Here is a 20872-nt window from a genome sequence, read left to right as displayed (position 1 = left end):
CTCCCTTGATTTTCCTTACAAGACCCAAGATTTTGTGTTCCCCGAAACATAAACGCCCCATTCAATTGGACATCGTAGTCCTCTCTGTATGGTTTCCACCTCACTTTGGAGGAATTTCACCCTTCTCCTGTCTCTCTGAGCGCGAGACGATCAATCGACATCGACGCCCTTGCTCTTGAGATCAGCGCGCGCTTGCTCGATCTCGGCCATCAACTCCTTGTGGGCTTCTGGTACGTCGTTGAAGGTGAATACTCCCCAGCCTAGGCTGAAGAGAAGATATGCGCCGAATGAAATGAGGACCCAGAAAGGAAGCTATTAGGCGGGGTTGATTATATTAGCTTGGGTATGAATCTGGATTTGCTAATCTGCGCTCTTGTTGTAGAAGACTAGGTAGGCCGATAGATCTGCTGTGGGATGTTACGTACCACAGGGATGATTTCATCTTGGATCTTGGATGGCAGGGGCACAAGACCGAGGAACAGTGCTAGGTAGACCTGAAGGAGGGGAACAACATGGACATATTAGCTTGATGTGGTCGCTCTTCCTGAGTATTGAAGTAGCCTACCGAAGACACCAATAGCAGAAGAGAGATCTGTTGAGTAGCGCGCGTCATGTTGTCGTGTGTGTAGACAATACAGTCGATGATTGATGAGCGTTACTTTCAATCTTACAGTCGACGAGGGCGATTGATAATTTGTTGTCAGTCTCCAAAAGTACAACAACCCCCTTAGCCGCTGCGACTTGTGTATAGATCCGGGGTCGGTTGCGGCTTGTGCTGGTTATAGCGCCACAAGCTTGCTGTGGCCAGTGCTTAGACAACTGATCGACGACGCCTGTCGGTTATCAGACATTATTGCTCTGCTGCCCTGCTAGTGTTAGTACGTGTTGGACCTAGAGACTCTTTCTCTCGTTCAATGCTTTTCCCGGAGGCCGCAGTGTCACTATAATATGTCGGTTGCGGAAGCTCTGTCACTGGAAGGGGCCAAAGCACAGATTCTCGAATCAAGCGATGATACAGCTGTAGAGCAAGCTCTTGCAGTGGTAGCCGATGCCAGTGCCAACATTGAGTCAAGATCGTTCCTACAGGACGAGTCTTTCTTCACTCGGTTACTTGCATTATTCGATCACTACGGGGAAAAGCCTCCTGTGACCTTACTTCGACCCATCGGCAACTTACTCGCAGACAATGGTAGTGGAATCTGATCATGTACAAGAAAAGAAAAGGGGGGCTGACGCAAGCCCAGAAAGAAACAGAGGCGCGTTTGTGTGCAGGCCTGACTGCATCAACCGTCTGAGAGGCTTTCTGTCGAGACGGCCGTCTTCTGACAAAGATGGGGTTTTCGAAGACTTTGCGGTGAAGATTCTATACAACCTATGCAATGATTCTCGTAGGCAGCCACATGTTTCCTTTTCGAGGGCCGATGTTCGTACTGACTTGGTGTAGCGGAGTCGCAGAAGAAGACTTTCGAGCAAGGCGTACATGTGGCCATAATCGATCACCTCACTGTAAAGCAGTTCAAGGAAGAAGACGAGGCCTTGCTCGCCCTCGAGGCCAGTCTACTGGCCAGTCTTGTGGAAAGCGGCGAAGGCATCAAGCTTCCAGGCGGGAACACCAAGGAGTATATCCAGAAGATTCTGACCTTGCCATTCCTGCAGCCACAGGATTCCGAGACACTACTGGATCTACTGAGCGTCGTCTTGGTCGCTCTGCAAGATGAAGATTTTGTCTTGCAGACTGTTCAGCATAAGCAGATTCACCTAATTTGGCAAGTATTGGAGCTTGTCGACGAGATATCACGCTCCGGAGAAGTGGACGAAGAGGATGAGAGGCAATGTAAGTTTGTTGACCTATCGCTATCGTGAACAGTCATAGCTACAGCCATGTTATGCCGGAAGATGCACGATGATCATAGGAGCATCGCGAACATTACTGACTTGCCCCAGACCGCCAGTATCTGAATGCTCTTGCACAGAGTCTGGCAGACGTGTCGTCACTCCCTGCATTCAACGATCAGTACACGTTGGACGACGATTTTATTGTGGAAATGTGTCGTCAGTGCATTCCATCAGGGCCAGAAGAAGGGCGCCAGGCATCGATACTGCCAGGTTGCGCGTGCTTGATGCTGGGCAATCTTGCAGTCAGCGACGATATCACGATTGCTATGCCAGAGAGGATATCGGTGGACCAGCTTTTGCAACGCTTGGGAAGCTCCAACGAGAGTGTCTTCCAAAATGCTGCAGCTGGGCTGCTCAGACATATTGCAATACCTTTAGAGAATAGGCGGCGATGCTTCGGGCTCCCAGAGCATTTGAATTTTGTGGCACATCTTTACATGGGGTCGACTTTAGAGCAGATTCAGGTCGGTGGTTTACAATTGACACGGCAAATGCTCAAGGATATGCCAGAGGGCGTTCAGCGGTTGGTTTCAGGACAGGAATTGGCCGGGTGAGTGTCAATACAGGGTCATCATACACATTTCCTAACTGGTCGGCAGCTGTCCCACACTATCGACATTTCTGACAGTCTTTCATGACACGACGAACCCGCAGATTAAAGTGGAGGTTGCTAGATTGATAGCATCGTTTCTACGCACGCTACACGCTCCCTCGGTCAGTGAGAATGCCAAATCAGCACTCGAGACGCTCGTGGGCACACCAGACATCTTGGGACCGTTCATTTTCACGATCAAGCAGGCCACTTCCCCTAGTTTAATGCAGGCACAAGCGGATGCATGGCTTGGTTTGAATCTATACGTACGAACCAGTGGAGGCGCAGGGCACTTGGGTGGGTTAATGGTGGACGATATGGAGATGATATCACTGCTCCGTCAAAGGGTTATGCCGAAAGGCGAAGAAGCAACAGGAGCGGTCCGGGAGAGTGAAGGAGACAGTAGTGGAGCTGACAAAGCTAACAGGCCATCATGGGTCGAGGATAAAGAGAGGGACAATACGATTCTGCTGATTTATGATATATTGAAAGCAGATGAGGTGAGCGAGGATATCAAAGAAAAGCTTAGACCACTACTTCGCGAAAGCGAAATACGAGTTTAATTAGGGTTGATTTTGGATCTCGTGTTTCATGCGGCAAGCGGGTATCTGACAGTGATTCTCGTATGGTGAGACCGAAAAGGTCGATGGTAAGTCAGATAAGAAAAAAAAGGTCTGGAACTTCTCGAAGCCATCTATCTGCGTCGTAGACTTGGAGGTGTACTTTATGTGTGACAAAGGGGGTCATGGAGCATGGACGATCCTTGGACCCCTTCCGTACCTTGATGATACAAGATACCCCGACGCGGGAGAGCGGCTAACGACTTGCCGCGAGCATCACAAGCCGCTGTACCTACAAGTACGCGGCGCAGGTAGCTTTATCGTAAAAAAGATCACAGTACGTAATGCCTCCTTGCTTGACCCGGTTGAGCAACGAGAAAGCTGACGAGGCTGAGCAACGAATGACTAGACTGTTGCACCTCGAGGAGCATTGCGATCTATCCCAAGTACAAGTATTGCTTGTCGTCGCGATTGCGCCACGGGATCCGTCGTAGGCCGATTTGTCCTCGGAGAATCTGCTGGAGTAAGATAAGGAAAAGCAGCTTACTGTATCTTGTGGCAATAGAAGGAAGGCATTGACTCTAGGTAAGGCAAGGTAGTATAGCGACGTTGGCACCTATGGGCCTCGACTGGCACTCGTGGTGGCATGACGACCGAGCTGCATCCGAGTATCTTGTGCCTTGCACGGCACGAAATTCACTCCAATATTCGCACATTGACTAGAGTTACGATGATGCTTTACGAGCTTAATGCGGATTAAGCTGAAATGCTGCGCGGCGCTGGCCGTCCAGTCATTGTGCTGTGCCTTTGTCCGTCACAGGTGAGGCTAAGGTACCTTAGATATTGTGGGGCGCCAAGCAGATCTAGGAGTCTAAAATTACATCAGGGTCGGCGGAGGCGTGTGCGCATCGGGCTTAGCTCAAGAGTTGGTTGTGTTGGAAGTGGAAGGTGAGGGAAAGAAAGAAGGGGGTGGGACGGCAAGTGCGAAGCAACAGCCAAGAGCCCCCTTGGAACCTTGAAAGGGAAGGAGAGGGGGCGTGACTGCCTTAAGTATAAAGACAACACCTGGCCTTTCCATCTTGTTCTGCGTGTTCTTTGCCTGTTACTGTTTTTGTTCCGCCTAGCTCTCCCGCTCTTTTCCTAACACCAACTGTCATCAACTGCCATCGTCGATTGGTCCAACCCAGTCTGACCCCAAGTCTATCTAGTCATTACGCAGACGAAAATAACCTCCAAGGCTGCACCGCACCTGAAGCTGGTGCCTAGGCCAGAGTCTCATGTAGTAGTCTGAGGCGCTACTCCGTACTCCGCCCCCCTCTCTCTCCTTCCTCTTATTACTCATACTGTACCAACACCTCGTCCAAGAGAATTCACCAGAGAATTCAACAAGAGAAGAAATGGAGCAGGCTACCACTTCTACTTATACCATCGACGCCCCGGGGTCGTCGCCCTCGACATCCATGACTCCCTCACCAGCTCTACTCAACATGAACGACTTCTCTCTAGACATGACGTCGCCCGCCCCAGACACTCTCCTCCTTCCACAATCATCGGCGGCCAAGCAGCCCAAGAAGCGGAAGTCATGGGGACAGGCTCTCCCAGAGCCCAAGACCAGCCTACCGCCCCGAAAGCGAGCCAAGACCGAGGACGAGAAGGAACAGCGTCGCATCGAACGCATCAAGCGCAACCGTGCCGCCGCCCACAACTCGAGGGAGCGCAAGCGCGTCGAGGCTGAGCGTCTTGAGGTTGAGAACCACCACCTCAAGCACCGGCTCGCCATGATGCAGCAACACCTCCTTCGACAGAGCGCCAGGCTTCAGGAATACCAGCGCCTTGTCCCCAACGCTCTACCCACCCTCTCGGCCGAGGACTTCGCCGCCGTGAACTTTGAGATCCCGGAGATGAAGGTTGACGCTTACCCCGACACGCCCGCCTCCTCGATCGATACCATCGATCCCCGCGCCTCTCTCTCTGCCTCGTCCCCCGGCAACGATGCGCATACTCCCTTCATCAAGGCCGAATCGCCATGCACTTCCGTCATCATGCCCACCCCCTCCGTCCCAGCCTCTGAATATCTCGACCAGACACGACATTCTGCAGCAATGTTGTGCGACCTGCAGTGTCGGTCGAGCCAGACGCTGGCCAACGCCTGGTGGGCAAGGATGATGCTGTGTCTGATGCACACGAACATAATGACATGTTACAAGACGCTTCTGGCTCTTTCGTGCCATCTATGGCCGGCCTATATGGCGAGAGCTATGGAGACGATCTCCCCCTCGACCACTTCTTCGACAACATGTTCAACCCGGACCTCTTCACGAACGACACGACGACGAGCAACCCCAGCAACAACAACAGCAACAACGTCAACGATTCAACGACTGCAACGAGTGCGAACCGCCCCTTCAGCGACCTCGACAACACCTTCCTTGCTCCTGAGCTTCCTCTCTCAGCTCCTCCAGTCCCAGACTTCAGCGCAATCTTTTCTTGCGAAGGGTCTGTCACAGGAGGATGCTAGCGCTGCCCGTCTAGCGCTTTTGAGCAGGCTCGGCCAGCAAGCTGAGGTGGTTGTCGACGGTGAGCTCGAGGGTCTGGTTTTGCATTCATCACGTGGGCGGCGTTCATGGCGTTCTTCTGACAAGGATGGGGGGAATGGAAAACATGACGATGGAGGCATCGGATGACCAGTCATTCGTTTGAGACACCCCAGTCATGTATTCTTTCTTATTGCTTCTAGTCTTGTATTACTTCTTTTGGCTTGTTCCAGTCATGATAACATCAGAGAGACGGGAATGAAACAGGGAGACATCAAATCAGGAGGGGAAAAAAGCGAGCGTGATAAAATTGGTAGAATGCTTTTTATTCCAGCTAATCCTACCTTTTGGGGGGTTTTTCCCCGAGGGAAAATACAAACAACGATTCCACTATGTTCAATATGACTGTTCGCCGTGATTCATGTGTCCGTTTTGTGTCTGTCTTGTCTATCGTGCAATCCCAAATCAAGCAATCTACCCGACTTTATAGACATGCACCAGTCTGAATGAATGCTTCTCTGGTTGATGGGAAGGAGAAGCAGAAACGACCAAAAGTGTGGCCAGCCCCTTCCCCAGTCACGAGTTTCCTCGTCTCTGTCTCTCTGTCTGTCTGTCTGTCTTGAAACTTCATCCTCACTTCAAATAAAGCAATCCACTCTGATCGCCGGCGCGCATATGAGCGACGCCCTTGACGATAGCAACGAAATCCTTGCTGCCGTCTTTGCGCTTCGGGATACGAGGTTTGAAGATAGCAATGAGGTTCTGAATAGATATGCCCTCGGGTGGAACGACGGCTCTGACTTCGTCTGCCGTGGGCATTTCGGCCACTGGGCCGGGCGTGCCTGATCGTGAGCTGGCTGGGGTCCCGTTGTTTGCTTCGTCGCGGGGCGAGCCCGACATCACTTTGTTGTGCTGTTGGTGTCTCTTGATGCGCTTTTCGTTGCCCGAGGTTTCGGTGTCGCTGCCTGAACCGGCGAAGTTGCGTGTGGGGAGGCCGTTGGCTGTTGGAGGGGAGGTTAGAATGTTGTGGTTGTGTGTTTTTGAAGTGTGTGAGGTGGAGCAGAGGGGACACTTACGAGACATGCTGCCGCTTGGCCCGGCGTTGCGCGAGCGATGCTCCTTCTTGACCCGCTTGTGTGTCGATTCGCTGCCGCTAGCTTCGGATAGGTTTGGTGAACCGGGTCTCTTGAGGTTTGCAATGGATGACTTGTTGCGCAGAGCGTCGCCGTGCTTTTCCTGGCGGCCAGAGGGTGTGTTTGTGCCCTTGGAAGTGGCGCCGGATGGGATCGATTCGCCGTTTGCTTTGGCTGCTTCCTCGGCCTTCTTGCGCTCTTCCTCTGCCTTGGTGCGTTCTTCTTCCGAGTCTTCGGACTCGCTCTGCAGGTTTGGTCAGACTCGTGCGCATGGAATGAGACAGAAAGAGTGAGTGAAGGGAAGAAGACAAGGTCAATGGTTCTTACCGACTCAGAGTACGGATGGTCGCTCTCAGACTCATACTCGTACTTCTTTTCTCTCTTGATAAGATGCTTCCGCGTCTTCTTGGCCTTTTTCCTCTCTTCGGCAGCTTCTCGCTTCTCGCGCTCTTCCTCTTCGTACCAATCCTTCTCCTCCTTGACACCAGCAAAGATGTTCGCGCCGTGTCGCTCTTCCTTAATTTTCCGCTCTGCTTCCTTACCTTCATCATCTTCTGCAAACAAGGGGTTCTCCTCGTCGTCCTGGAACTCTTCGTCGGCTTCAAAATCGATTTCATCGACGTCGTTGGCCACATCCATTTTTTCGCCATCTTCGAAGCCGGCACTGCGCTGTCGTTCGCCACGCTCTCCTACACGTCCTCTGTTGTTTAGTTTCTCTTGACGCATAGCCTCTGCGCGCTGCCTCTCCAAGCCTCGTTCCTCCGTTTCCCGCATGAATCTCGATGTCTTGACCTTCTTGTTCATGATGGTCTCAGCCTCGTCGAGGTTCATGGTCTGGTAGCGAGCGGTCGGGGCGAAGCGATACCACTTCTCCAAGGGCACCATTCTGAACTCTTGCTTCTGGCCGAGAACAAACATGGCGTGTGTCTCCGACAGTGGTTCCTCGTAAGTGCCGACCCAGGTGTTCTTTCCCGTGAAGTCTTCGAGGTGCCATGGACGGCCCTCTTCATATCGTAGTTTTGCGCGTTTCTGAGCTTCAGGGGTGTCGGTTGGGAAGTAAACATCCTCTGTCTTCTTCTTGAATGGTTGGCGTTTCTTCGCAGCAGCCGTCTTGTCTGTGGGTGCGATCTGGGCCTGATTCGCCTCGCGCTCAGCCTGTCTTTCGGCTTTGCGCACGGCTTCCTTTTCTCGCTCCTTGTCATCCTCCTCGTTGGTTGCTGGATCTGGTATGTTCTGTCGGGGCGTATCGTGAGGGAATCGACGTTGGAGTCTGACTGGTCGCTGGAACTGGTTTCCGGTGGTCTTGTAAGGATTCACTTCGCGATCGGAGCTGAAGCGCATGACATGGTAGCGCAGGCCGTCGAGCAAGGCCTTCTTGGTCGTGAGAAGAGAAAACTCTTCGTAGAGAGAAGGATCATCGTCTGGATCAGGATTGGCGGTGGCGGCAGCGGTTGGTGGAGGCGCTGCTGATGCTGATGCTGATGCTGATGCTGCTACTGCTGCACCAGGACCCGTCTTGGGGCCATTTGCGTCCTTAGCAGAGGACGGTACTTGGCCTGGAGGACGTCGCTGCACAGGCTTAGGTTTTGCTGCAAAAGGGCCGGTCGGCTTTCTGCGTCGAAACGGCACAGGACCGCCATTGGGAGTGGTCGAGGCAGGTCCAGAAGGAGGACCGGCAGGTGATGCGCTCATTGCGACAAGGGTTTGTAATGGATTTGCGGATGTATAGAGGTCACGCTTATTATGTAACAAGTGCTTGATTGATCGAAATGTAAATCAAGTCTAAAGGTGTCGCAGTCGACTTTGCTATGTTCGGAGATTGGGAAGAGGTGGTGGTGCCGTCGCTGAAGGGTGCTGAACCGAGAGTCCAGTGAGGAAGGAACAGATCGAGTTGCGCTACGATGTGGAAGGTGCAGCGGACTCAGGCAGCTTCAGTGACACCGAAGTTGTGCAATGTCTACAAGGCAAAGCGAGAACACCGAGATAATAGCTAATTAGTAACAACGAACCTGGCTCGGAGACACAAGCTTTCTTTTCCGATGAGACTCGTGGAATTTCAACAATGACTTAAAATGCCTTGATTATGAGTTCCCAAGGTGGTTAATCGCCGGAACCGTACAGTGAATATGAAAGGCCCACGTCACGCCTACAGCAGAGGAGAACGATAGGTAGACAGCAGTCACCTATCCCCGCTGGTGCCAAGTCTGATCTGCCAAGGTATCAATCGCATGTTGCAACACACCTAGTGCCAAGGAGGACATACATGTACGTGTAATTCAGTAAGGTATATCGATGGGAAGAAGACCAAGGTACTGCCATAATCATGATTGGTCCACGTAAATATCGAGATGTATGCAAGGAGGATCTAGGTATTTGACCATACAACGGAAGTGCTCTGTGCCAGTAAAGGTGAACTTCCGCATTACCTCATGACCTAGGTATCTATATTCAGCGTATTGGAGTAGGTCATCGGCTTGTGCCACTACAACAATCTCCTTGTCAAACCCGTCTCGAATTCTGACATGTGCACTGCAGAAAGCCGGTGCTACATGAAGTGTTGTCGTAGATGAGGAGAGACCAACGTCCAGCTCTCACACCTTTCCACATGACTGGAACAGTGATCGTACCTTCCATTACGATCAAGCCATCACAGTCCTCCGTCTTTCTACTGAACAATCACGTTTCCACGAATCATGGCAGGCATGAGTATGCATAACTTGGACGCTTCACTGGAAGCCCAGCTTCGGAACATGATTCTGACGAATGCTGATGCGGGAGGTGGCGAAGGACCCGTAAGTGCGCCTGGTCAAGCAGACATAAGTAGCCGCATGCCAGGCGGGCAAATGTCGCCACCTAATCATCCCGGAGTATATGGACCGAGACATCATCACCCTCCTGGTGCCGCATCAGCGAGGGGCCGCTCTTCCTATGAATGGCGCGGTGGTCACCATCATCCTCATCCCCCTTCTCATCCCCGTCAACAATATACCAATTCTACAAATCAGACTGGAAACTCCTACTACTCCCAATCCCCACAGGATCGCCGTGGGAGACCTTCATATGTCAGCAATCGTGGTGGTCCGGTGCATATGAACAATACGTATACAACACGATCTGGTCCTATGCCCGCTCCAAACCGAGCTCAGCTCGATCCGAATCATTTTAATCGCGCATCACCTCACAGTATGCAACACAGACAGCCCCAGCTGTACCATCCACAGTCGCATCCCATGCATGGACCCTCCGGCCCTCAATTTGAAGCACAATCGCAGTATCTCGACAGCTTGGTCTCACTAGAAGTAGCCCGAGTAGAGATGAGTGAAGAAGAAATATCGTCAAAGGACCTATTTCGTCTGCGTCTTGAGCAGATATGCCAGGGTCTCAAGGAGACTCACGCTGACAAAGTTCTTCCGTCGGTGACATTACAGAGCTTCGGCAGTCTGAGCTCCGGCTTTGCTTCAACTGGCTCCGACATGGACTTGGCCATTGTTACAGATTCACTCACGTCTGCTGAACAGAAGCACCTGTCCTTGGATGAGAACAGCCTACCCAGAGTCCTCGAGCGGGCCTTGCTCGATCTCGGCATCGGCGCACGCTTACTCACACGCACTCGTGTGCCCATCATCAAAATCTGCGAGACACCTTCACGTGAGCTTCTTGACGCATTGTTGGCTGAGCGCGAACGTTGGGATGCTTTACCAGACGAGGAGAAGTATACATCTTCCAACCCGGCTAACAATGATACTGCAAGCAAAGATGATGTCCAGACTGCTGCTCCGCTCGAAAGTCAAAGAGAGCTAGGCAAGGTCGGCCATGGTCTCAATCACTCGCCTATCAAATCAGTGTCCTTGGATTCTGACCCAAAGCCGGATACGCCTGCACCCGATCAAGTCGCTGCGGACAGTACTGCGATGCCCACCGATTTGCAGCCACCCATTCCTGAAGCAGCGAAGCAGCGTAGTAGTAAGCAGTGGAAGCGTGAAAGAGCTGCTGGCCCACTGGACTTCCCCAAGCAGGGTGTGGGAATACAATGTGACATCAACTTCTTCAATCCCTTAGGCCTTTTCAACACCAAGCTCCTTCGCTGTTACTCGAAATGTGACTCTCGTGTGAGACCCATGGTCTTGTTTATCAAGACATGGGCAAAGCATCGAAAGATAAATTCATCCTACTCTGGCACGCTCTCCTCGTACGGATACGTGTTAATGGTCCTCCACTACTTGGTCAATATAGCAAAACCTCCCGTGCTACCAAATCTACAACTAGAGGCAGCCAGAGCTGGCCTTCCGACTACAACATTCGATGGATGGGATGTTCGCTTTCTTGGTGATGAGGACGACATTGTGGACAGAGCCGCAAGGGGCTTGATCACGCAGAATCGTGAGCCGCTAGGCGTGCTTTTGCGCGGCTTCTTCCAGTACTTTGCATCGACAGGTGGACAAGGCTTCATATGGATGCAGAACGTTCTCAGCCTTCGTACTCCTGGTGGAATCCTCAGGAAGGACGAGAAAGGCTGGACAGGTGCCAAGACTGAAGTCGGCGACAACGTAAGCTTTGCATTCTTCAACTCTTCGCACTGTCATCACAAACTAACATTGCTCAGCATAAGGAAGTCCGTCACCGCTATCTCTTCGCCATAGAAGACCCATTTGAGTTGACCCATAATGTTGCACGTACTGTCACCCACAATGGTATAGTGGCTATTCGAGATGAGTTTCGCCGAAGCTGGCGCATTCTCCAGGCTGTTGGCAGAGGACTCGATCCTCGCGATGGGGAACTACTTGCTGCGCTAGACGAGGATGCTGAGGTTATAAGAACCAATCCACCTACAGCACCGGCAGCAATGACTGCACCAGTCGAGACGGTCAAGCAAAATCAGCCTTATGCAGAAGCATTCCCTGTGCTTGGTCTGTCGTCCAAACCCACAATTTCCCCTCAGCATGCACCTATCGTGCGTCCTGATCAGACACCTGCATCGAACAAGACCAGATTTCCACGTCACTCCAACGGCAATAGGTCACAACGCGGAGCTCGGCACGGCAATCCCGCTGGTGAAGGGGCGCCCAGTCTGCGGTAGGACTCAATCCTCTGACGGTGACACATGAAGCTAGTAGCAAAGGATGCATTGACTTGAGACTGCGTAGTCGAAAGATATCTTCTTCACATAGTCTGCATTCAGGACTTGGCGGCGTTTGAGACGGTTTATATGGGATTTATAAGATACCCCACGAGTATATGAGAGATGGTATGAGCACATGTTGCACGCGAAGTGCATCTAGCAAGAAGCAGGAGAACATGTCAAATTAGACCTAGAGGTCATTCTGCACGAGCAATGTTGAGTCACTTAGCCAGTGTCCTTTGCTCGGCTGTGATTGCTACAATGACGAAGGTTGATTCGTCTTGCATTCTGTCTGCTGAAAGTCGTGCACAATAATGCAAGGTCAAAGTTGTGTAACCAGATTGACCTCTGTATATTTAGTCTCAGTATTCAAGATTTGGTCAAAATGTTACTAGTAGCCACAATCTCTCAGCACCAAACAATATTACCATTGTCCGAATCGTCGCTGCTGATCCTGTCAGAATTAACATGACCTTGTACAGAGCTCTGCAGTAGTACACCAAGGCGAGATACACGCTCGGCTAGAGAGGTTACAATAATTCATCAATCTGAGACACAAGCAACCAGGGTCAGGATCAGGGTCAGGGTCAAGACTGAGCGGCACAGGGCCAAAGCCCACAAGCGGAAAAGCTTCGGCACGGGTGTTGTCGATCAAGCCCGCATGCATGCACGCGCAATGTTTACAGACATCAACACACACGGCGAACGGAAGTGGGACCTGACTTTTGCATTTGCATTTGCGACTCTTTCTTTTTGTCCACCGCCTGCTTACATTCCTCTTGCTTTCGGTGAGCTTGATGTTCTGCTGTGTTGCAGGAAGCTGGCAGTGAGCTTTGTCAAACAGTTTGATAACAACGTCTTAGGCCTCAAGAGCAGTGAATGGCAGCAAAGCCCACAATGAGTCCGCTATCGCCGCTCGATGAGTCGCGGGTGAATGTCCAGACCACGCCCATGACTGCTCATCGTGCCGATAAGGGTGGTTTCATTGAACACCACGCGAGCAGTCCGAGTAAACAACAGAGCGAGCTGATCGATTGGGACGACGACTACGGCGACGACGATGCTGCTCAGCAGCAGGGAACCGCAAACAGTTCTCCGTTCGTCAATGATTTAACTGCCAGTCGGCTCGTTAGTGGCCATCAGATGCCTTCGCAGGACACTGGAAACGGCACAGAGATCGATGCTATCTTCGAGGACCCTGCTACGCCGGAGAGTGCCCCTCGCAAGATCCAGCGTCTGGATTGCGTAGACGACAAAGAGAACTCGCACGCTACGCCTGCGAGGAGTTCGCCCAAGAAATCTCCGTTCAAGTCACCCGCGAAGTCTTCTCCGATGAAGTCTGCTTTCACGGCTTCTCTATCATACGGCTCTTTCGACGGCGCTTCGGAAATCGAGGGTGAAGCAGCTGCTGTTGCAAGCCTTCGCGTCCAGGGAACACCACGCAAATCGGCGTCGCCTATCAAGGCTCGCCCCACCCCTAGAGTGTCGAATCGCACCCCTTCGCCTCCTGCAAGCTCTCGACCAAGCTCTCGTGATGCGGATGCAATGGCTATGCCTCCTCCTTCTACCATCAAGAAAGCAGCGCGTTTGGCTTCACCTAGAAAAACATACAATGCAGCGATCGAGACGCCTCTACCCAGAAGCCGAGACGCGTCGTCATCCACCGAGGCCGAATTCGTCGAGAAACAATGCGAAGACCTCTCCATGGCTCCAGATGCTGACGAGACTTCTGTCCTCATCGACGACACTAACATCGATGACACCAGCTTCAGTCAATTTTCGGTGCTTCCTGAAATGACCATGTTCTCCAAGCTGGGCGAAAGCGCTAAGAAGAGCCCCGCTAAGGAACGCTTCATGGTATGTCAACAATCATGGGCTGCTATTTGATTCTTCTCATCGAAGAAGGGCTAATGTGTCGCAGCAGACACCCGTAGACGAAGCTACCCCACGCCCTTCCAGGAAGAGGCCAAGTTTGGACCGCTCCCCATCTCCAACGCCTCGCCGTCTCAAGACCCCGGCCACGGACAGGACAAACAACAGCTTCCTCATCGACTTCACACAGCAGATTGAGCGCTTCTCGAACAATACTCACCAACGTGGTACCCAGCGTTCGCCCACGAAGTCGTCTACCGAGCCCAATCTGCTGTCATATTTGAACAGCCAGCGAACACCAGCCAAAAGGAGCGGCAGGCAAAGTACGCCCGCGAAGACAAACAGCCTCATGAACTTACTTGATTTTGAACTACCACCTGCTCCCACGCCTCGCTCGATACCTAGCATCTCCGTGCGCGAGCTTGAGTCCATGAAGTCTACCTACCAATCGCAGATCTCTTCGCTGACTGCTACCTTGACCGGCAGAGAGGCAGAAGTCGAGTCTCTGAAGAAGGCAATTGCTGACGCAGAGCGCCGAGTCGGCGAGTCTCTCGAAGCAGCACGATTCGAGAAGAGTAAGCGTGAGTATGCAGAGAATGAGAAGGATGAGTGGGAGAAGCGGGGCAAGGAGGTAGAAAAGGTGTTGCACAGCGTGAAGGAGGAAGTGCTGCGTAGCGAAGCCGAGAAGGACGACCTGGCCAGCCAAGCAATCCACGACAGGCGTCGCGCAGACGAGGCAGAAGCCAGGATCTTGGATCTCGAGACGCAGCTGGCATCCGTTCGAGCCGCTGTGCCAAACGCCGACGGCACCGTTGCCGGTGTTGACGAAGACGAAGTGCAACGATTGGTACAGGCTCGTATCGATGCTAAGATAGAAGCTGTGTCACGCGAGCTGCACGCTGTCTATAAGAAGAAGCACGAAACCAAGGTGGCTACCCTCAAGAAGTCATACGAGGCGCGTAGCGAGAAGAAATGCGCCGAGCTTCAGGCTAGAGTCCAGGACCTCATGACCAAGAACGAGGAGTTGCAGGTTGCGAAAGACGACACCTTCTCTGGAGTGCTACCACATGATGACAGCCGCGCCATCATGGATGAACAGATGGCATTGATCAATGAACAAAAGGCACAGCTTGCTGGACTCGCAGAGGAGATGAGAGAAGTCCAATCCCAGCACACCAGACTTTCTCAAGAGCTGGAGCAGGAAAGGATCGAGAAGGGCGAGCTCGTTGCCGCGGTCGACGAAATGCTGTTGTTGCAGACCACAGACGGCGCGCCTGCAGCTATTGAAGACTTCAGAAAGAGCATCCAGAGACCTTCGGCTCCTCGACCATCGGTTCCAGCATTTGGTGCTCCAGGCGCAGGTAGCAGAATTGGCAAGGGTGGACCTTCAGGGCTAGCTAGACCATCTGCTGGTAAGAGCAAAATGATGAGTAACATTGAGAGAATGGGTGGGGGCAGACACGACTAGATTTTGTCTTCTCATCGGGGGGATTTGTACGACTACGAGTAATGAAGGCTCTCGGTGGTCTAAGATTAACAGGAGGACTCGGGGGATTGAGTCACCCCATTGGCACAGTGTCTGGAATACGGATTGGCGTTTTGGGAGGTTCGACCATGAATACTGGTCTTTGGTTTTATCATGTCTGTAACGTACTGAGTTGACACAGAGATGATCTCAACATTAAGACATTGGATTAAGTGACCACTAGCAATATATTGAAGTTCTGGCAGGTAGGGTAAGGTAGCTCGTAGGTTCAGTAGGAGTAGTAAGGTAGGTATGGATGATGCATTATAGGGTCATGATTCAGAGAAACGTCTTGGCGGCTTTCTGCATGATCAGACTGCACGTGACGCCTCGAGTTGCGGCGAGCGATCAGAAGTTCGGAGGTCTCAGTCCATATTTGTATATCACTAAAGCTGGGATAAGTTCCATATCCGGAGCAGGAAAAAAGTCGACGACACACATTCAATCATGCGCATCACCGCAAGTCTAGAGCGCTCACTCGGCCAATTGGTCACACCGGCACCCACGCACCGTATCTGTCGATCATGCAGACTCCAAGGCGCGACCTTCCAGCGCCGACAGATCCAGTCGACGACAAATAGGGCAGGATTCTTCGATCGTTTCCGTGGCAAGAAAAAGGAGGAAGAGACAGACCTGGCTGAACTCGAGAGTGAATCGGCAGAGTTACAGCGAGTGGAGCCGGAGGAGGTCCTACCCGAGGGCTGGGCGAAGAGTCCGGATCAGGATCCAAACTACATCGAGGCTACGAGTTGGGATGAGCTGGAGCAGATCGGCAGCGATACGTGGGTGGAAGATCAGTATGATCCCGGTGATGAGTACACAGGGTAATTACGAATCAAGAGCGAGGGTGGTGATTGCTTCAGTGGCTAATGCGATGGTTGTAGCTGGAACAAACCCATGTCCAAGTCCACGAAAGTAAAAGATAGCAATGTCGAGGCGATACTTTTCCCTATCGCCAGACAGGTCTTCAAGGGACTCAAGCAGACTCCCGAGAAGGAGTGGTTAGGACAGCGACTCACCGAGCCCAAGGTCAAGCTTCAGGTACGTATATGCATTGTTCTTGTGCACACAGGATACTAGTCACTAATCCTGTCGCCACAGCTCGCCAAACTTCTACAGCAACAAAACGGACTCAGAATATCAGACTACGCACTCAACAGCGCAGCAACATTGAGGGACATCCGCAGCGTGCTCGTCGTCAAGCCCAAGCCTAAGAAGTTAGCGACTGCATTACAGAGCGCTGAGCAGCTCGTGGAACTACCAAACGTCAAGGTCCACGCTCGCAGAGTGACGCCTATCGACAAGGAAAGGACGGTCGGAAGGTGGAAGTTGATTGAGCAGGAGCTGCTCGAACGGGGCCTGCCGGTCACTGGGCACAATGGGCGTGTTTAGAATGAGCGAGCTCAAAAGGAGGACATCATCATGCCAAGCTAGGGATAAAGAGAGAATCATGCTTGTGGAAAGGCAGCGATGAGAACGAGAACTATTCACAGGCATGTCAAGATATCGGTTCGGTTCGGTTCTGCATGCATCACACGAATCGATCGTGAAAGCATCTTCTCGGCGAGAATGTCGAGATGCCCCAGGCAGCCAATGTACTATACTAAGAGATCTGGACGAGCAGTATCACGCAACTGAATGGCACGGATCATGTCATGCCATTCACACTTTTGCTGCATCTGCTAGGCATCTTCAGCAAGATGTCTTGGCAGCACATTGACAGCGTAGTGCTTTGTACATTAATTGAATTTCTATACCAAGCATTCTTTCTTGATTTGACGATAGACCCGGGACATGATGATATGAGACTTGCATTTATAGATATGTGCATACATGCAGTAAGTACAGTGAATTGCAACCATGTTCAGCTAGATGTTTGCTACATCCCGACTGCGATAACATGGTGCATGTCTTGTGGTGCTGTCGCCAGTCGTATCACAAAATCCATGCTCGGGCCGACGCCAAACACACATGATATACCCCGCGATATGAGGTGAGCTTTTGTATGGAAAGACAGTGCTGCGGTGTCAGAACATGAATCAATAATTCAAACTTTTTGCGTCTGCGACCCGACGATTATCATAGCAGGCATCCCGCAGGCACTCCAGGAGCATCCATTGGTCCTGCATTCAGCTCCTGGAGACGCCCTCTGCTTGAAAAGGGAACAGGAAGAAGATTAAAGGAATCCATCCCAGTCAGCAATCGCAACTAAACAGCGACGACTCATACAGAGTGCGGAAACGCGGCAAAGCAACGGCGGCCATGACATCCACGAATGCGCATACTGCTGTTGCGTCACAACAGCCTGCGATCAGGCAAACTCCCCGTCGCCTTGTCCCGGCCATTCCTCGTCAACTCACGCGCCCCCGGCATTCAGTCCATGGATCCAAAGAACGACCTCTCGCAAATGTAGAGCAGCGACCATCTCCGAAGCGTACGACTCAGAATGGTGTCCATGTTAGCGGCGATGCGATCAAGGATCAAATCTCGAGTGATGCAGCAGAACAGTCAAAAGATGCACATGCTGGATCTGTCTCTGATACACCCGATTCGACAGTCGCTACACCCTCTGCCAGAGCTCCTTCACCACGATCAGATCAAGGACGAATTCAGTCGGAACCATCCAAGCCCACTTCGCAACCAGGTCAGTCATCCGCTTACCAGAAGGCCTTCTCCTTGACTCATCCTTTACTTCTCAAATACTCAATTCTGATGCGGTGAGTCTCAGATCAAGCAGATAAAGTGAGGCAAGTACGCCATGTGAAACGAGTGAATCCAGAGAAGCAGGTGAGACAGGCGAAGCGAGCGCTACAAACGCAACCCAAGGAATCTGGTCAACTACCACCTCCTTTCATTCCTGCTCGTCAATACCACAGCTCTTCAGATATCTCCGCTGCGAATCATCTGGCGAAGCAATCCTTTGCGTTGCCTCATCATAGCAGGCCAAGCGCCGACAGCCTCGTCTTCGGTGGCTATAGAGATTCTGCTCTCGTCTCACTGGCGGCGCCCTCAACACCATCAGCTGCCATGGTACCTGTACCACCTCCAGCACTACCTTCCCATGTCGCGAATGCGAATGCTCGGTCACCTATTGCTCCTTTTGGTCAGCATGCTGCTCACACTTCCGCCGATATGACTGGTCATTATCTATTCACTCCGCCACAGAGCTCATTATCATCGCATCCATCGCAGCAAGATTGGCCCCGAAACTCCGATTTCCAGCCAATGGGGCGGCCCCCACTACCGATCGCACACAGTAACGGCGTCAATTCCATGTCAAGGACTCCTTCCCAAGCATCCTCAGCTGCACCAGACGCACTGCTGAGTCGGTACAGCCATACTGGGATTGTTACCCCCGATAGCATTAATCACCCACGTGGAGCCAATGGGTTCCACGACCAAGGTCTTCTAGTCCAACAGCCTTTCCACCCACCTCCGCCTGCTCCCATGCAGCAAGCAGCTTCAGGCGTCGAGATGAATAACTTCCATGATCTGCGACATTTCCTTCTCGTCCATTTTGGCTCTTACGATTTTGCCGACTATATCCTTGACCTACCTGATAATCGGAGTATTCCCGCCCATGCGCTACTCCTCGCCCGAAGTCCCGGTCTGCAGGATATGATGCGCTATGCTCGCAGGGACGCCAATTCACGCTTCTGGCGCATAAGCATACATCCGGACATCTATTTCAAGGACGCGGATGCTTTCGTGTCAGCTGTCAGGTACCTTTACGGCGGTGAGCTCGTGGATGCCTCTCGGATGCCCCCTCTCCAGCAGGTAACAACTCCGGCGGCTCAGGACGCTCTGGTTGCGCGCATGAATTTTGCGCTGTCTTACTTCGCCGCGGGACTGGCTCTTGACGTCTCGGACATTCATCTTGCAGGGGCGAATGTTGCAGAATCTCTGCTATGCTGGTATACTCTCGAGCCTGTTTTGGACTATGTGCTCCACGCTCGCAATCGCGGCAGCGTGGCTGTTCGACACATAGCGCGCTCGGCAATCGAATACATCGTACTCAATTTTCCTCTCGACTTTACTCTCGATACATCCGCCTCACAATTCGCAAGCATTCCCCTTTTGCCCGAGGGTCCCCAATTTTCCGATCCTGCCACGTATAGAGGCGAAAGAAGACAAAGCCACCACCGCTTGAAGAGCATTCGCTTTGGCGACGCGCCCGCCAGTCAAGATATACCCACCGTCACGTCGCTACTGTCTAGCGTTTTGTTCTCACTTCCCTTTGACCTGATTGAAGAGATGTTCATGAGCTATGCGCTTATCGAAAGGCTTGGCAGTGCTACAGTGGCCCAACGTCTGAGTAACCTGGTCGACGAACGTGAGAAGAGGCGCCGATCTGCCCTTTTGGAAAACGGACAATTCACAATAGCCGGAGATGGCAATAGTGTCACCGCTCAGAACATGTACTGGGAGGAGGCGGTCGAGCCTACTGATCAGTACGCTTGTGGTGTGAAAGTGACACGCCGCCGAGTACAGTGAGCCTAACACACGGGCATCGCTGACGAGCGGTTAGAACCTTTCCTGCTTTACAGGCGGATCCAAGTGTCTCGAGCACCTTCAAGAACCTCGTGAGCGCTTGAATAAGCTACCCTTTGTTTTATCCTTTTGATATCACTTTAGCAAGCATAGCAAGCGATCAGGCGGGGCGTTTCTATACAAGAGGAAAATAACAGAACGCAAGAATATCTGGGCCTTCTTTCCGTCTCCTTTACTCTTGTATTTTGGAGTTTTGGAACCAGCGGCCTTCACTCCGAGGATGGTAAAAGGCTCCAAACACGAACGCCACACGACAACGGTCTGTTACAACGAGCAGTGGCTGACCCGAGGAAGACCACAAGCTTTTCTCTTCGCCATTTTTCTTCCCAAGTAATCGGTCGGCTGGGTGGTCTATTGATTATTAGCTAGCTGGATGCACTGTCTACACTTCCTCACACCGAGACGGACAAGGAAGGGGGAAAGGAGGAATATCACCCTTAAATGCGCTTTTTGCCCTCTTGGTTTCTGTTTCCCTTGATCCTCCTTCCATCACTTATATACCTGTAGGAAGCCTGGATACCAAAAGTATTTTTATCATCAATCATATCATACCTCTTGTTTACCTTTTATGGGACTTTTGGCTCGTCTGTTTCAAAGTGGTCGTGGTTTTGCGCGATAGTATGCTCGGTTGTTCCGACTACGACTATGTGACAAGTCGAAATTGTTGTAGTTTCCTTTCTTGTTCTTGTTGTCGATGGTTGATACGATCAGTGAGCACTCTTTCAAGGAAAAGGTGCAGCACACAGGTAGCCTCATGAACGCTCGAATCGCCGCTTCTTACCCCTGTCTGTCTACCTGCACGTTCTACACTCAGTGAGCCAGCCGGCCGATACCCTCTTGAATGATGTGCATAGACAGGCGTAAGAGTGACGACAAGCTCTCATATATTGCTGCGTGCCGAGGAGCTCTTACATGATCGCAATGAGATTGTGCTGCATTCTCGAAGTACAGATGGACAGGGTCGCTCTGGCTTGACATCTCGCCTCAGCCGCGGCATGGAGGCACTATTTATTCACCAGATGAAGTAGCAGAGACGACCGACAGACTGTACCGTGGAGTGGGTAATGTCACCCCGGTATTTGTCAGAAGA

At 51.9% G+C, this 20872-nt stretch overlaps 7 protein-coding genes across 8 annotated transcripts; 5 read left to right on the top strand and 2 right to left on the bottom strand.

Annotated features, from left to right (window-relative positions):
- Positions 1 to 150: 150 nt before the first annotated feature.
- AAFC00_005961 (uncharacterized protein) lies at positions 151 to 613 on the bottom strand (the record flags this gene model as incomplete). Its single annotated transcript, XM_069345831.1, has 3 exons — positions 151 to 312; positions 426 to 494; positions 566 to 613. 3 exons carry the CDS (start codon positions 611 to 613, stop codon positions 151 to 153), a joined length of 279 nt encoding a protein of 92 aa, XP_069198039.1.
- Positions 614 to 948: 335 nt separating this feature from the next.
- AAFC00_005960 (uncharacterized protein) lies at positions 949 to 3051 on the top strand (the record flags this gene model as incomplete). Its single annotated transcript, XM_069348288.1, has 5 exons — positions 949 to 1189; positions 1245 to 1388; positions 1445 to 1834; positions 1945 to 2446; positions 2496 to 3051. 5 exons carry the CDS (start codon positions 949 to 951, stop codon positions 3049 to 3051), a joined length of 1833 nt encoding a protein of 610 aa, XP_069198038.1.
- Positions 3052 to 6215: 3164 nt separating this feature from the next.
- Positions 6216 to 8407, bottom strand: AAFC00_005959 (uncharacterized protein; the record flags this gene model as incomplete). Its single annotated transcript, XM_069345830.1, has 3 exons — positions 6216 to 6583; positions 6659 to 6959; positions 7043 to 8407. 3 exons carry the CDS (start codon positions 8405 to 8407, stop codon positions 6216 to 6218), a joined length of 2034 nt encoding a protein of 677 aa, XP_069198037.1.
- A 1493-nt stretch (positions 8408 to 9900) lies between these two features.
- Positions 9901 to 11792, top strand: AAFC00_005958 (uncharacterized protein; the record flags this gene model as incomplete). The annotated part of the gene is made up of 2 exons (XM_069345829.1): positions 9901 to 11262; positions 11319 to 11792. 2 exons carry the CDS (start codon positions 9901 to 9903, stop codon positions 11790 to 11792), a joined length of 1836 nt encoding a protein of 611 aa, XP_069198036.1.
- Positions 11793 to 12713: 921 nt separating this feature from the next.
- Positions 12714 to 15174, top strand: AAFC00_005957 (uncharacterized protein; the record flags this gene model as incomplete). 2 transcript variants are annotated; one of them, XM_069345827.1, is made up of 2 exons in its annotated part: positions 12714 to 13691; positions 13756 to 15174. In XM_069345827.1, the coding sequence occupies 2 exons, from the start codon at positions 12714 to 12716 to the stop codon at positions 15172 to 15174; spliced, it is 2397 nt and encodes a 798-aa protein (XP_069198034.1). The 2 variants fall into 2 exon arrangements, with proteins under 2 accessions (XP_069198034.1, XP_069198035.1); XM_069345828.1 differs by having other exon boundaries at positions 12732 to 13691.
- A 504-nt stretch (positions 15175 to 15678) lies between these two features.
- AAFC00_005956 (uncharacterized protein) lies at positions 15679 to 16623 on the top strand (the record flags this gene model as incomplete). The annotated part of the gene is made up of 3 exons (XM_069345826.1): positions 15679 to 16055; positions 16116 to 16272; positions 16333 to 16623. 3 exons carry the CDS (start codon positions 15679 to 15681, stop codon positions 16621 to 16623), a joined length of 825 nt encoding a protein of 274 aa, XP_069198033.1.
- Positions 16624 to 17493: 870 nt separating this feature from the next.
- AAFC00_005955 (uncharacterized protein) lies at positions 17494 to 19725 on the top strand (the record flags this gene model as incomplete). The annotated part of the gene is made up of 2 exons (XM_069345825.1): positions 17494 to 17875; positions 17960 to 19725. 2 exons carry the CDS (start codon positions 17494 to 17496, stop codon positions 19723 to 19725), a joined length of 2148 nt encoding a protein of 715 aa, XP_069198032.1.
- Between the last annotated feature and the right edge of the window lie 1147 nt (positions 19726 to 20872).

This window comes from Neodothiora populina, assembly GCF_041146345.1.
Source record: "Neodothiora populina strain CPC 39397 chromosome Unknown canker_contig_6, whole genome shotgun sequence".
NCBI lineage: Eukaryota > Fungi > Ascomycota > Dothideomycetes > Dothideales > Dothioraceae > Neodothiora > Neodothiora populina.
The sequence above is the reverse complement of the archived record's forward strand: the minus strand, read 5'-3'. Positions and strand labels throughout refer to the sequence as shown.